Source organism: Stegostoma tigrinum, chromosome 17 (assembly GCF_030684315.1).
Source record: "Stegostoma tigrinum isolate sSteTig4 chromosome 17, sSteTig4.hap1, whole genome shotgun sequence".
NCBI classification, from domain to species: domain Eukaryota; kingdom Metazoa; phylum Chordata; class Chondrichthyes; order Orectolobiformes; family Stegostomatidae; genus Stegostoma; species Stegostoma tigrinum.
In genome coordinates this window covers 41,921,737-41,934,441 of record NC_081370.1, presented here as the reverse complement: position 1 = coordinate 41,934,441, position 12,705 = coordinate 41,921,737, and the positions used below count along the sequence as shown (strand labels likewise).

Sequence of the window (12,705 nt, the reverse complement as noted above, 5' to 3'; positions counted from 1 at the left end):
GTCATGGGCCTCCTGCAGAGCCACAATGATGCCACCCAAAGGATCAGCAACTCATATTCCACTTGGGAACCCTGCAGCCCAATGGTATCAATGTGGACTTCACCAGTTTCAAAATCTCCCCTTCCCCCACTGCATCCCAAAACCAGCCCAGTTTGTCCCCTCCCCTCACTGCATCCCAAAACCAGCCCAGCCTGTCCCCACCTCCCTAACCTGTTCTTCCTCTCACCCATCCCTTCCTCCCACCTCAAGCCGCACCTCCATTTCCAACCTAACCTCATCCCGCCTCCTTGACTTGTCCGTCTTCCCTAGACTGACCTATCCCCTCCCTACCTCCCCACCTATACGCTCCTCTCCACCTATCCTCTTTTCTCTCCATCTTCAGTCTGCCTCCCCCTCTCTACCTATTTATTCCAGAACCCTCTCCCCATCCCCCTCTCTGATGAAGGGTCTAGGCCCGAAGCATCAGCTTTTATGCACCTGAGATGCTGCTTGGCCTTCTGTGTTCACCCAGCTCCACACTTTGTTATCAAGCCAATATGGTTTGTTGAAGGGGTAAAGGACAGCACAGCGGAAGCTAAAAAGCTGCAAAAGAATGTTCAACCCAGTCAGCGGTTGGTTGAGAAGAAAGTGACAAATCTCTTTAAAGAATTTATTTGTGTGGATAAGGTTTATTCATGTGTGCCAGGAGATGTAGGTAAAGAAATTAACATTTTAAGAGCTAATAAGTTGTCGAGCTGGATGAACACAGCAAGCCAAGCAGCATCAGAGGAGCAGGAAAGCTGACGTTTCAGGCCTAGACCCTTCTTCAGAAATTTCTGAAGAAGGATCTAGTCCCAAAATGTCAGCTTTCCTGCTGCTCTGATGCTGCTTGGCCTGCTGTGTTCATCCAGCTCTACACCTTGTTATCTCAGATTTTCCAGCATCTGAAGTTCCTACTATCTCTGAAACATTTTAAGAGATACTGGAGCAAATCATTCTTGGACATGGAAATAAATAATTCGGAAGGAGCATTGCCAGAAAAGATGGTAATAAGTGGAATTCATGGTGAGAAGAGCCATGTTCCATTTATAAATGAGATTGGAGAGTCTAGTAAAAGTGATTAAAGCCGGTTGGAATAATAGAGAAATTGTCAGTTCCGGGGAATACTGTTTATCCTTGGTAATGATATAGCTGGATCACAGGTGGGAGTGATGCCTACTGTGATTGAAAGCCAGTGGAAAATCAGGCAACTGAGATGTTACAATAAATATATCCTGGGTAACAAGGTCACAAAGCCAAAGGTTGCAGCAGGAGGGGGAATCAAATGATAATAAGGAAGCTGAAGTTCAATTATCAGAGACTAAGTTTGATCAAATCATTGAAAAAAAAATAAGAACAGGTTGGGGACAAAATGGATATTTTTAGTTCAAAAATATTAATTGAGTTACATCAAAAAGATGAAGAGCTAAAGCAGTTGTATCAAAAATCATGTACAGAAGAAGAATCTGAGTGTATCCCAGAATGTTGCTGTCTTAAAAATGAAGTTTTGATGAGGATGTGAACACTATCACATATTCAAGCAGATGAGAAATGGGCAGGAATTCATCATGTTGTATCACCAGTGTGTTACGGAAAACAGCTGTTGAGATATGAGGTCATTTGGGAGTAAGAAAAACTCAAGCCAAATTTCAAAAACATTTTTAATTGGCCTGGACTGCATAGGGATGTGGTTGAATTTTGCCCGACATGTCATGCATGTCAGGTAGTTGGGATACTTCAGGCAAAGATAAAATCACCATCCTTAATACCCATTCCCACACATTGGATGTGTAGTTCCCATACTTGAAACAAAAAGTGGGAATCAGTACTTGTTGAATATAATGGATGTGTTTATTAGATTTCCAGAGGCCATTCCCTTATACAGTATCATGGCTGAAAGGATTGTAGAAGAGTTACTCAAATTTTTTATGAGATACGGACTACACAGAGAAATACAATTGCATCAACAGTCAAATTTTACATTAAAGTTATTCCAGGAAGTTTTGGATAGCCTCGTAATATATTAACGTCTCACGTGAATATGCTGAAGAGGTATTTTGATAGGGAAGGAAAATAAAAGGAGAATGCGTAACTGGTTACAATTTCAGATGAGTCTGAATTTGACATTCCTCAAATTAAATTGAACAATGTGGAAGTTCTCAAAAATTGGGATAAATTATTGAGTTACCTTCTGGAGGAAAATCAAAATGACATGAAAGCATTATACAATCACGTGGGAAGATATGTGGGAATAAAGTGAGAAGTACTAATCCAATTATGCATGATGTAGATATTGGAAATGCTGTTCCAATTAAGCAACATCTTTATAGATTTAGCCCTCTAAAGTTGGCACAGGTTCAAAAAGAGATTAAACGCGTGCTCAAAGACAATGTAATTGAAGTGAATTGCAGCAAATGGAGCTCACCAATAATAATGGTGGCGAAACCAGATGGTACCCAATGATCATGTATGGACTTTTGCAAAGTCAATGCAGTTACAAAATCTGATTCATAGTCTATTCCACATTTGGAAGGCTGTATTGAGAATATGGGACAAACAACTTATATTTTGAAGTTGGACTTACTCAGAGGATACTGGCAGGTACCTTTATCTGAAAGAGCAAAGGCAAGTTGTGCTTTCGTGACACCAAATGGACTACCAGTTTAAAGCAATGCCATTTGGTATGAAAATGCACCAGCTACATTTCAAAGACTAACCAATAAAGTCATTTCAGAACCACCCAATTGTGTGGTGTACATTGATGATCTGATGGTTTTTATACTTGGAAGGAACATTTGAAGCATCCATCGGAATCATTTGATTAACTTCAGGAGACAGGCTTGGTGATAAGTCTGGCTAAGAGTGAGTTCACCAAAACCCAAGTAGCATTCCTGGGCCATGTCATTGGACATGGATAGATAGCCTTACGGAGTGTGAAAACAAAGGTTATTGGGGAGTTTCCCATGCCACCAAAGAAGGGAGCAGTCGTACAATTCCTGGGATTGAGTGGGTTTTATCTGAAGTTTGTACCGACTTTTAGCAGCATGGTTGCTCCACTGACTGACTTCTTGAAGAAGTGCAGAAAATGTCAGTGGACAGCAGTCTGTCAGAGGACATTTGACAGCCTGAAAGCTGTGTTGACCACTGTCCAATGGTTATCTATCTGTAATTGCGCAAAACCATTCAAGGTTGTTATCGATGCGAGTGATGTGGGTGTCAGTGCTGTACTCTTGCAAGAAGATGATTAGAAGGTAGAAAGAAAAATTGGGTATTTTTCCAGAATGTTGAATAATCATCAACAGAAATATTCGACGGTTAAGAAAGAGACCTTGAGCTTGGTGTTTGCATCACAATATTTCAACAGTTATATTGCCAGTAATATGTGAAACAATTGTATATACTGATCATAGCCTCTTAAAGCTTTTGGAAAAAATTAAGGATAAAAATTCCAGACTGTTTAGATGGAACTCATTATTGTAGCCATTCAATTTAAAAATTATACATTGGCAGTTTGAGAAAACATGATTGCCAATACATTGTCAAAACTTTGAAGAAGGAAGACGGTGGTGTACTGTGGCAGGAACTAATAGGCTGAAATGAACTGCACTATAAATGTTTGCTAAGAGCCAATCTAATGTATATGTATTCTAGTGAACCAATAGTATAAGACCAAACATTTTTAAAATGAAGACATTATAGATTTCCATATTGATGGCTCTTTTTTAGGGCATGGGTGGTGGGAATGTGTGATGTTAATATGGCTTTAAGAGGTATATTTTGTCCTTTTTTTAAAATGAAGAAATGTTGGGATCAGAGGTGCCATTCGGTTTGCTTCAAAGCCCATAAAGGGACCAGCTTGTGAGGCCTTGGAGCGTTTTTTCCTAGGTTGGAACAATAGATGCAGCCTGAATGGGTGGGGTCAAGCTCCCACAGAGCCAGGATTTTTAGTTTTAGTTTTTCAGTAGCAGTTGTTGGGGTCCTTAAGCTAGGTTTGGAAGCTGCAGGACATCTTTCCCTGCTACTGTCTCTCATAGAGTTTTCACCTGATGTCTTTTGACCTGGACAAGAGAATTACCTGTAAGACAATCTATTTTACTGAATTTTGTTTTTTTTCCAAAGGTGAGTTTATGGGCTGTTACTGTATTAGAACAGTTAATTAGTAGTAGCTAATATATCCATCATTTTGCTAAGTATTTCAATTGAGTTACAGTTAAGCCTATTCTTTTTTATTTTGTCTATGTTTTAACGGTAGTGTAAAAATAAAGTATGTTTTAACGTGGCATACTTTGACAAATGGAATTGCAACTGGAAAACAACACCTTACATTTACCTTCAAAATAAGAAGAGATTATTTTCTGTATATATTTTGAAGGGATTTAGTCTGGTCCACAACAAAGGCCATGATCCTTCAACTGAGGGGACACAGAATCAAAGAAGGTCCAAGGATCTTGCTTAGCAGCAGAATTAAAATAGAAGCCTACATGGTTGCAATTATAGAATTATTTATTTCTGTATTGATTTTTCACATGCAAGTGATATGTTAACACAGCTTTCTAGGAACAAAAATTAGGAGCAAGATTAGGCAGTTCTGCCTGTTTAGCCTGGTCCACCATTCAATATGATTGTGTGTGATAATCCACCCCAGTATACTGTTTCTGTTTTCTCCGATTCCCTTTGAACACTTTAGCCCCAAGAACTGAAAACTAATTGAAAACTAACTCCAGAAAACCAGCATTATTTACCCTGCATCCTGAAGGAATAGCAGAAAAGCCAACTGCCAATTTCAGCTGTTGTTTAACAGTTTGCAAAAAAATCTTGGATTTTTTTATGACTTTGCAATAATTGTTTTGAACTCTATATATAAGTGCAGCAAGAACTGCCTTGCCTTTAGAAAATGTTTCAGTCAACCTCAGAAAACAAGTAATTTGATCATTATCTAGCCAGTTTAGAAATTATGGTGCACCCAAAACATTAACTTGGTTTCTCTCTCCACAGATGCTAACAGACCTGTTGCATTTCTCCAGGACATTCCATTTTTGATCTGTCATTTTCACCGTGCTCTCTGTTGAATTTTGTTTGGAGTGAATTTACTATAACATTTTCAGCTATAACATTGAGACTAATATCTTTGAAAAAGATTAAATTTCCCAGTAAGCAATGGAAAGAATCATGCCCAAGATGGCTCATTAAGAGTTTTACTGTAACAAACAAATTAAAATCAACATCAGCTAACCATTCAGATAACAAGGTATAGAGCTGGATGAACACAGCAGGCCAACCAGCATCAGAGGAGCAAGAAGGTTGGCATTTTGGGTCTAGACCCTTCCTCCTGCTGTGTTCATCCAGATCTAGCTGCTTGGCCTGCTGTGTTCATCCAGCTCTACATCTTGTTATCTCAGATTCTCCAGCATCTGCAGTTCCCACTATTTCAACAACTAACCATTCTTTAGTGGGCAATTAACACAAAAAAGTGCTTTCTTCGTTCACTTTTTATATTACACTCTCAGAAGTAAAGCCTTGCAGGTTTAAGTACAAAGTTCTCCAAAATTTTCCGTTTGGCTCCTTTCTTCTTGCTGCATCATGGCAAGTCTTCAATTATCCTTTAGAAAGTTCCTTCACTTAATCTCCTGAGTATTATCATACAGACTTCCAACAGTAGAGAGCATTCTGGCAACTCCTTAGCTTCTAAATCTCTGTAAGTCCCATCTCTTCACACAAGGAAGTGTTTTCACTGGTAGTAGGAACTGCAGATGCTGGAGAATCTGACAGAACAAGGTATAGAGCTGGATGAACACAGCAGGCCAAGCAGCATCAGAGGAGCAGGAAGCCTGGCGTTTCAGGTCTAGACCCTTCTTCAGCAATTTCTAAAGAAGGGTCTAGACCTGAAAAGTCAGCCTTCCTGCTCCTCTGATGTTGTTTGGCCTGCTGTGTTCATGCAGCTCTACACCTTGTCATCTCAGTTTTCATTGGTATTTTGTTTGGTGGTTCCTTTTATAAAACAGACACCACTGGTTACAGTCTTCCTCTCCAGGTCTTTGTATGCAGCAAGACCAGATGACCTGCTTGATATCCAGCTATGAAAACAGCACTTGGTTTCTATAGTGATCAGAGATAATGGGAACTGCAGATGCTGGACAATCCAAGATAACAAAGTGTGCAACTGGATGATCGAAACGTCAGCTTTTGTGCCCCTAGGATGCTGCGTGGCCTGCTGTGTTCATCCAGCTCCACACTTTGTTATCTTGGTTTCTATAGGTTTTGATCTGGGCCACTAGCTTCATGGCAACCAAATTATGTAGACTTACCTTCACTGGAGTTCAATATGATTTTACTATTTGATTTGATTTGATTTATTTATTGTTACATGCACCTAAACCTAGAGTGAAAAGCTTTGCTTATGAGCAGTACAAGCAGATCATAATAAGCAAGGACATGCAGAACATAGGATGAAAAAACACTTAGACGGGGGCAGAGATAACAAGTTGTGGAGCTGGATGAGCACAGCAGGCAATTTTCTGAAGAAGGGTGCAGACCTGAAACGTCAGCGTTCCTGCTCCTCTGATGCTGCTTGGCCTGCTGTGTTCATCCAACTCTATACCTTGTTATCTCAGATTCTCCAGCATTGGCAGTTTCTACCATCTTAGACAGAGGCATACAGGTTACATTGCACAGAGCATGCGCTAGGCAAGTTCAACATTACCACTATGTTCCCTTCTGTTTTGTCTTAAATTGAAAGAATTTTTTTAAGACCAAGCTATTTACAAAAGTCTTAAATAGGTAAAATCTACATTACCACAACATCACATTCAAACTTGTAATTAGTTGCAAGGTATTTTGGTGCATCATGCAATCATTTATGCTATTTAAATCAAAGCCTTGTTTTTTGGCTCTGAGGGGTAATTTTGGGTGCGGTTTATTTTAATTAAAAAAGGTGACTTGGACACCTTGATGTGTCAACAAATCTTTGCACTTTTTCATATTTTGCCTACATTTGGGGAATCCCAATGCCACAGCGATTAGTATTGCTGTCTCACAGCGCCAGGGGCCCAGTTTCAATTCCATGCACAGGTGACTATCTGTGTGGAGTTTGCACATTTTCACTGTGTCTGCGTGGGTTTCCTCTGGGTGCTGTGGCTTCTTCCCACAGTCTAAACATATGCAGGCTAGGTGGATTGGCCATGCTAAATTGCCCATAGTATTTAGGAATGTGCAGGCTAGGTAGATTAGCCGTGGGAATTGCAGGGTTACTGGGATAGGGTAGAGAGTTGAGCCTTGGTGGGATTTTTTAGGAGGGTCAGGCTGGACTCAATGAGCTGAATGACGTGCTTCCACATTGTTGGGATTCTATGGTTCTAATGATTTATAACCATTAGAGATTTAACAGGAAGCAAAGTTTACACAGTCATTTAATTTTCTTTGGGTTAATATCTTCCCTAAAAATGATGGAGTAAAGAATTTCAAATAAATCCACTAAGCATTTGTAGTTTCATATTTTGTGGTGTGATTTCAGCGGTTGAGTACTTAATTCACTAAAATATAGAGGTTTGAGTTTTCTGAGATCATTAGGTTTTGTAAATAATTTCAAACCACAGCAAAATTTTGGAGGCTGTTATACCTTCTTCTTTCCACTTATGACACTTCACAAAAATCACACACAGAGTCGTCAGTGAAATATAAAAACAGATTATTTTTTGTGACTGATGTAGACTCTAATCAGTAAGAGATGAAGTCAAAAGGAGTCAGTGGAAGGGCAACAGCTATATAACAGCTCATGTCAAACCTTGGGAGGTGTTTTGCTGTCAAAAGATTGTCAGATTCAAGTTGTGTAAAACTTTCTCAACAGAAATAGCACAAAGAAAGTCTAATAGGTGTGACTTCAATAATTATCCCTTGCTAACAGCATTTTGTATTTTAACCTCTTTAGTTGGAAAACTTGATCGATGAACTGCGAGCTGTTATCAAGAAGCACAATAGTCAGCTCTCGAAACTTGGCCCACAGTTACAGGCTGAAGAGGAATTGCAAAGTGCCCTTGTGTCTCAGACTATTCATAGGTTTCCAGCAAGCACCACTCTTCCAAAAGGCCTGCAGCTAAAAGTAGGTGGCACTCATCTCAATGCTTTAGAAACAAAGTTATAATGTTCAATTTTCCTTTTAAGTTATGTTTCACACTGAAAAAGATGTGACTTAAGTATTCAAGGACTCACCATATGTTTATTTTATCATCTGTCAGAACTAATCCATTCCTGTCACATGGTTACTGCAACCCACTTGGTCCTGTAATATTAGTCAGGAAGTAAAAACTTGCTTTAATAAATTACTTAGATAAGAAAATGTGGAGCTGGATGATCACAGTAGGCCAAGGAGCATCTTAGGAGCTCCTAAGATGCTGCTTGGCCTGCTGTGTTCATCCAGCTCCACACTTTTATTTTGGATTCTCCAGCATCTGCAGTTCCCATTATCTCTTAATAAATTACTTTTCTGCATTTCTGAAGAATCTAGAAGTAGTTTACATACTTTTAAAAGTTTAAACATGTAGACAAATACAGCAGCCATTTTGAAAACAGGCAGATCTCACAAGTACCAATGCCCAGACAATTGTTATTGAGTAATAATATCTAATACCTATGATCGTGTAGCAGTTTAGCAAAGTTTGCCGATGATATGAAGATAGGTGGACAGGTAGGTAGTACTGAAGAGGTGGGGAAGCTGCAGAAAGATTTAGACAGTTTAGGAGAGTGGTCCAGGAAATGACTGATGAAATTCAATGTGAGTAAATGTGAGGTTTTGCACTTTGGAAAAAAGAATACAGGCATGGACTATTTTCTAAATGGTGAGAAAATTCGCAAATCAGAAGTGCAAAGGGATCTGAGAGTGTTGGTCCAGGATTCTCTAAAGGTTAACTTGCAGGTAGAGTCCGTAATTAAGAAAGCCAATATAATGTTGTCGTTTATCTCAAGAGGATTGGAATATAAAAGCAGCGATGTGCTTCTGAGGCTTTATAAAGCTCTAGTTAGGCCCCATTTAGAATACTGTGTCCAATTTTGGACCCCACGCCTCAGGAAGGACATACTAGCCCTGGAGCGTGTCCAGCGGAGATTCACACGGATGATCCCTGGAATGGTAGGTTTAACGTATGATGAACGGCTAAGAATCCTGGGATTGTACTCATTAGAGTTTAGAAGGTTGAGGGGAGATCTAATAGAAACTTACAAGATAACGTATGGTTTAGAAGGGGTGGACGCTAGGAAGTTGTTTCCTTTAGGCGGGGAGACTAGGGTGCGTGGGCACAGCCTTAAAATTAGAGGGGGTAAATTTAAAACGGAAACAAGACAACATTTCTTCAGCCAGAGAGTGGTGAGCTTGTGGAATTCATTGCCACGGAGTGCAGTGGAAGCCGGGACATTGGATGCCTTCAAGGCAGAGATCGACAAATTCTTGATCTCAAAAGGAATCAAGGGCTATGGGGAGAGTGTAGGGAAGTGGAGTTGAAATGCCCATCAGCCATGATTTAAATGGCGGAGTGGACTTGATGGGCCAATGGTCTTACTTCCATTCCTATTACTTCCATTCCTATGTCTTATGGTCTTATGGTCTTATTCCTAGAGTTTTGGCCTGATTTGGGAATGCTGATCTTTTATCTGCAACTTCTGCAAATATCTAAATTTGTTAACTGACTGTTTCGTCTAGTTCCTTAAATTGCATTTATCCTGTGTGCATTTCTATATTTTAAATTGTGTTAGCTACCTAAATGCTTTGATTCAGTTTTTATAGTTCTGTACAAAGGTTATAAATTTTCCAAACGTTTTCCAGATATGCATAATTCTGTTTCTTAATCACATTAATATATTGCGTCTTGTCTAATGGCAGAGGAGACATGAAAATATCTTCCTAAATGTTGATTAATTTAGCATATTGTTAATGCTCTTATTTGAGAATCTGCAGCTTCCCCTCAGTTAATGGCATCCAAGCTGTGCATTAACCATTGCCCCATTCGCCAGACCTTACAAGATGTGGCTGTGGTTTTTTTTTTAGTATTTTTAGTTTTTTTAGTGGTATACTGCATCCACTGTACCCGGTGCGGCTTCCTCTACATTGGGGAAACCAAGCGGAGGCTTGGGGACCGCTTTGCAGAACACCTCCGCTCAGTTCGCAAAAAACAACTGCACCTCCCAGTCGCAAACCATTTCCACTCCCCCTCCCATTCTCTTGATGACATGTCCATCATGGGCCTCCTGCACTGCCACAATGATGCCACCCGAAGGTTGCAGGAACAGCAACTCATATTCCGCCTGGGAACCCTGCAGCCATATGGTATCAATGTGGACTTCACCAGTTTCAAAATCTCCCCTTCCCCGACTGCATCCCTCAACCAGCCCAGTTCGTCCCCTCCCCCCACTGCACCACACAACCAGCCCAGCTCTTCCCCCCCACCCATTGCATCCCAAAACCAGTCCAACCTGTCTCTGCCTCCCTAACCGGTTCTTCCTCTCACCCATCCCTTCCTCCCACCCCAAGCCGCACCCCCCGCTACCTACTAACCTCATCCCACCTCCTTGACCTGTCCGTCTTCCCTGGACTGACCTATCCCCTCCCTACCTCCCCACCCACACTCTCTCCACCTATCTTCTTTACTCTCCATCTTCGGTCCGCCTCCCCCTCTCTCCCTATTTATTCCAGTTCCCTCTCCCCATCCCCCTCTCTGATGAAGGGTCTAGGCCCGAAACGTCAGCTTTTGTGCTCCTGAGATGCTGCTTGGCCTGCTGTGTTCGTCCAGCCTCACATTTTATTATCTTACAAGATGTTGTGTGACATCATTAGTCCTTGCTTCTAATGAGAAAAGACATGTCAACATTTCACGTAAACAGTTTTTCAACTGCGGTATACTAGAAATCAACAAAGAACTTCCTATCAGCCATGAACTGCTGAGGTTTCAAATTCCGTGTCTTTTCAAGGTGTAAGAACACTTGCTTGGGGGAAAGTTTTTTTTGTTTGTGCTTTGAGAACAGATAAAACGCACACAAACAGTGATTAGTTGTCATTACTAGCCTGAGGCGATGTTTCCCTCATCTCAGCATGTCATCAAACTGATTTGGATGAGTCAGGCCTAAAACTTGTTTAAATTGCTAGCCTATTCCCCTTTCCCCTGCCAGATATTAGACCTTGGAATTTAATAATTCCTTGCTTGTCTGTGGCATCCTGAAGCTGCCCTTGAAAATGACAACAGGAAGGCAGTGAAAACTGAGTTGCAATGCTTTCCCAGTAAACAGACCCATGGTTCAAATGTGAGCATTCAACCTAAAATGCGCAAACACAGGCAGAAGAGTATATGTGACTTCCTGTCTTATTTGTTTTATTTTTGCTTCTAAATTAGTGACTTGTTAGAGGGTGTTTGATTTACCCATGTTACTTGTTCATTGCAGGGACATCTGTGGGACAGGTTCACAAAGTTTGTTCACTTTGACAGTTTGGTTTGGAAATGGTCATTGTAAGTGACATGACTGAAACATTTAGTAAGGCACACAATCACCTTTGGTGAAATTCTGACTTTAGAAAGTAGGAGGAGGCCCTCGATCTAAATGTCTTTTTCTTGTTTTTGATGCTGCAGTTCAAGTGTTTTCTCTTTATGTTAGGATGTGGGCAATATTAGAGTACAAAGGTCTAGCATTTTTGTACCTCATTCCCATGAGCTTTTTCAACAGTTCAATGTGTACACACACCCACACAGACAGACAGACACACACACAAAAAAATTAAAATAATCTGATAACAGTAGTTTTATTTTCTGCTCCTGCACTGCCTTAAATGCCCCTGAGTTCTGTTAATAACGTAACAGATTTCATATACTTTTATACAATCCTTAATGCATTGCCTTTGGAAGGCAAAATTTGCCCTAGTTTTGGGGAAGATAAGATTAGATTAACCCAACAACAATTTTAATAGCGCTAACACGAGGAAAAGGTGAATCGAATTTTACTATTATCCTCTTCCATGCATAGCAGGGATAATTTTAAAAAAAGATATTATCTGTTTTGCACTTTGAAATAGGCAGTAGTGTATTTCCCCAAATCTGTTTATGAAGTCATTTCAACAAAAACAGTAATCTTTTTCAGGGTTAAAACAAAGCAATCCATTGTCAACTTTGCTTTAAAATAAAATTTACCGTAAACGGTAAATTAATGCATCAAAACTCCAGAGTGAGGGAATTGTGATCTGAATGTACACACACGTACAGGAGCATACATAGAAGAAAGAAAAAAAGTAGCTACAATGATTAATTACACAAAGGCTGAAGATAGTGGCATTAATTCACATGAATTGGATGTGATCAATCAATATCCAGTGAGTTTTGATAGGTGGCTGGTTAGACAGTATTTCTGATAAGAGTTCATATGCAAGTCAATTCAGTTGAAAGCACAGCAGTATAATTCTTACAGCTGGTGTTCTTGGGATACAATGGTAGTGTCCTTACCTCTGAGCCTGGACACCTGGATCGAGTCTCACAAGTTGATTAGAAAATATCTACAATTCTTGCAGCCTGAAACTTTGTTCATTTTTCACTTGAAATGCATAGGTCTTCCTAGAGATCAGGACTTGAAAATAAGTTGAAACTAGAAACAGGTTATTAGCAAAGCCTGGAGCTGATATGTTGTTTTCTGTCTTAATGATAAAAATAAATTGAGCAAAGG

The 12,705-nt window shown here is 40.1% G+C and overlaps 1 protein-coding gene and 1 long non-coding RNA gene across 4 annotated transcripts in view; one reads left to right on the top strand and one right to left on the bottom strand.

The window, feature by feature from the left end:
• Positions 1-12,705, top strand: part of LOC125459451 (doublecortin domain-containing protein 1-like) — a 484,037-nt gene that overhangs the window by 202,676 nt on the left and 268,656 nt on the right. For all 3 annotated transcript variants that reach the window (XM_059652117.1, XM_048545936.2, XM_059652115.1), the window contains exon 10: positions 7,943-8,113. In XM_059652117.1, coding sequence (XP_059508100.1) covers positions 7,943-8,113 — 171 coding nt within the window. The remainder of the gene's footprint in view (positions 1-7,942; positions 8,114-12,705) is intronic.
• The window catches only part of LOC125459452 (uncharacterized), a 56,195-nt gene that overhangs the window by 36,373 nt on the left and 7,117 nt on the right, over positions 1-12,705 (bottom strand). Inside the window, exons 2-3 of the long non-coding RNA XR_007249026.2 lie at positions 12,489-12,609; positions 8,224-8,293 (exon numbers count right to left, since the gene is read on the bottom strand). This is a non-coding gene — a long non-coding RNA (uncharacterized LOC125459452). The remainder of the gene's footprint in view (positions 1-8,223; positions 8,294-12,488; positions 12,610-12,705) is intronic.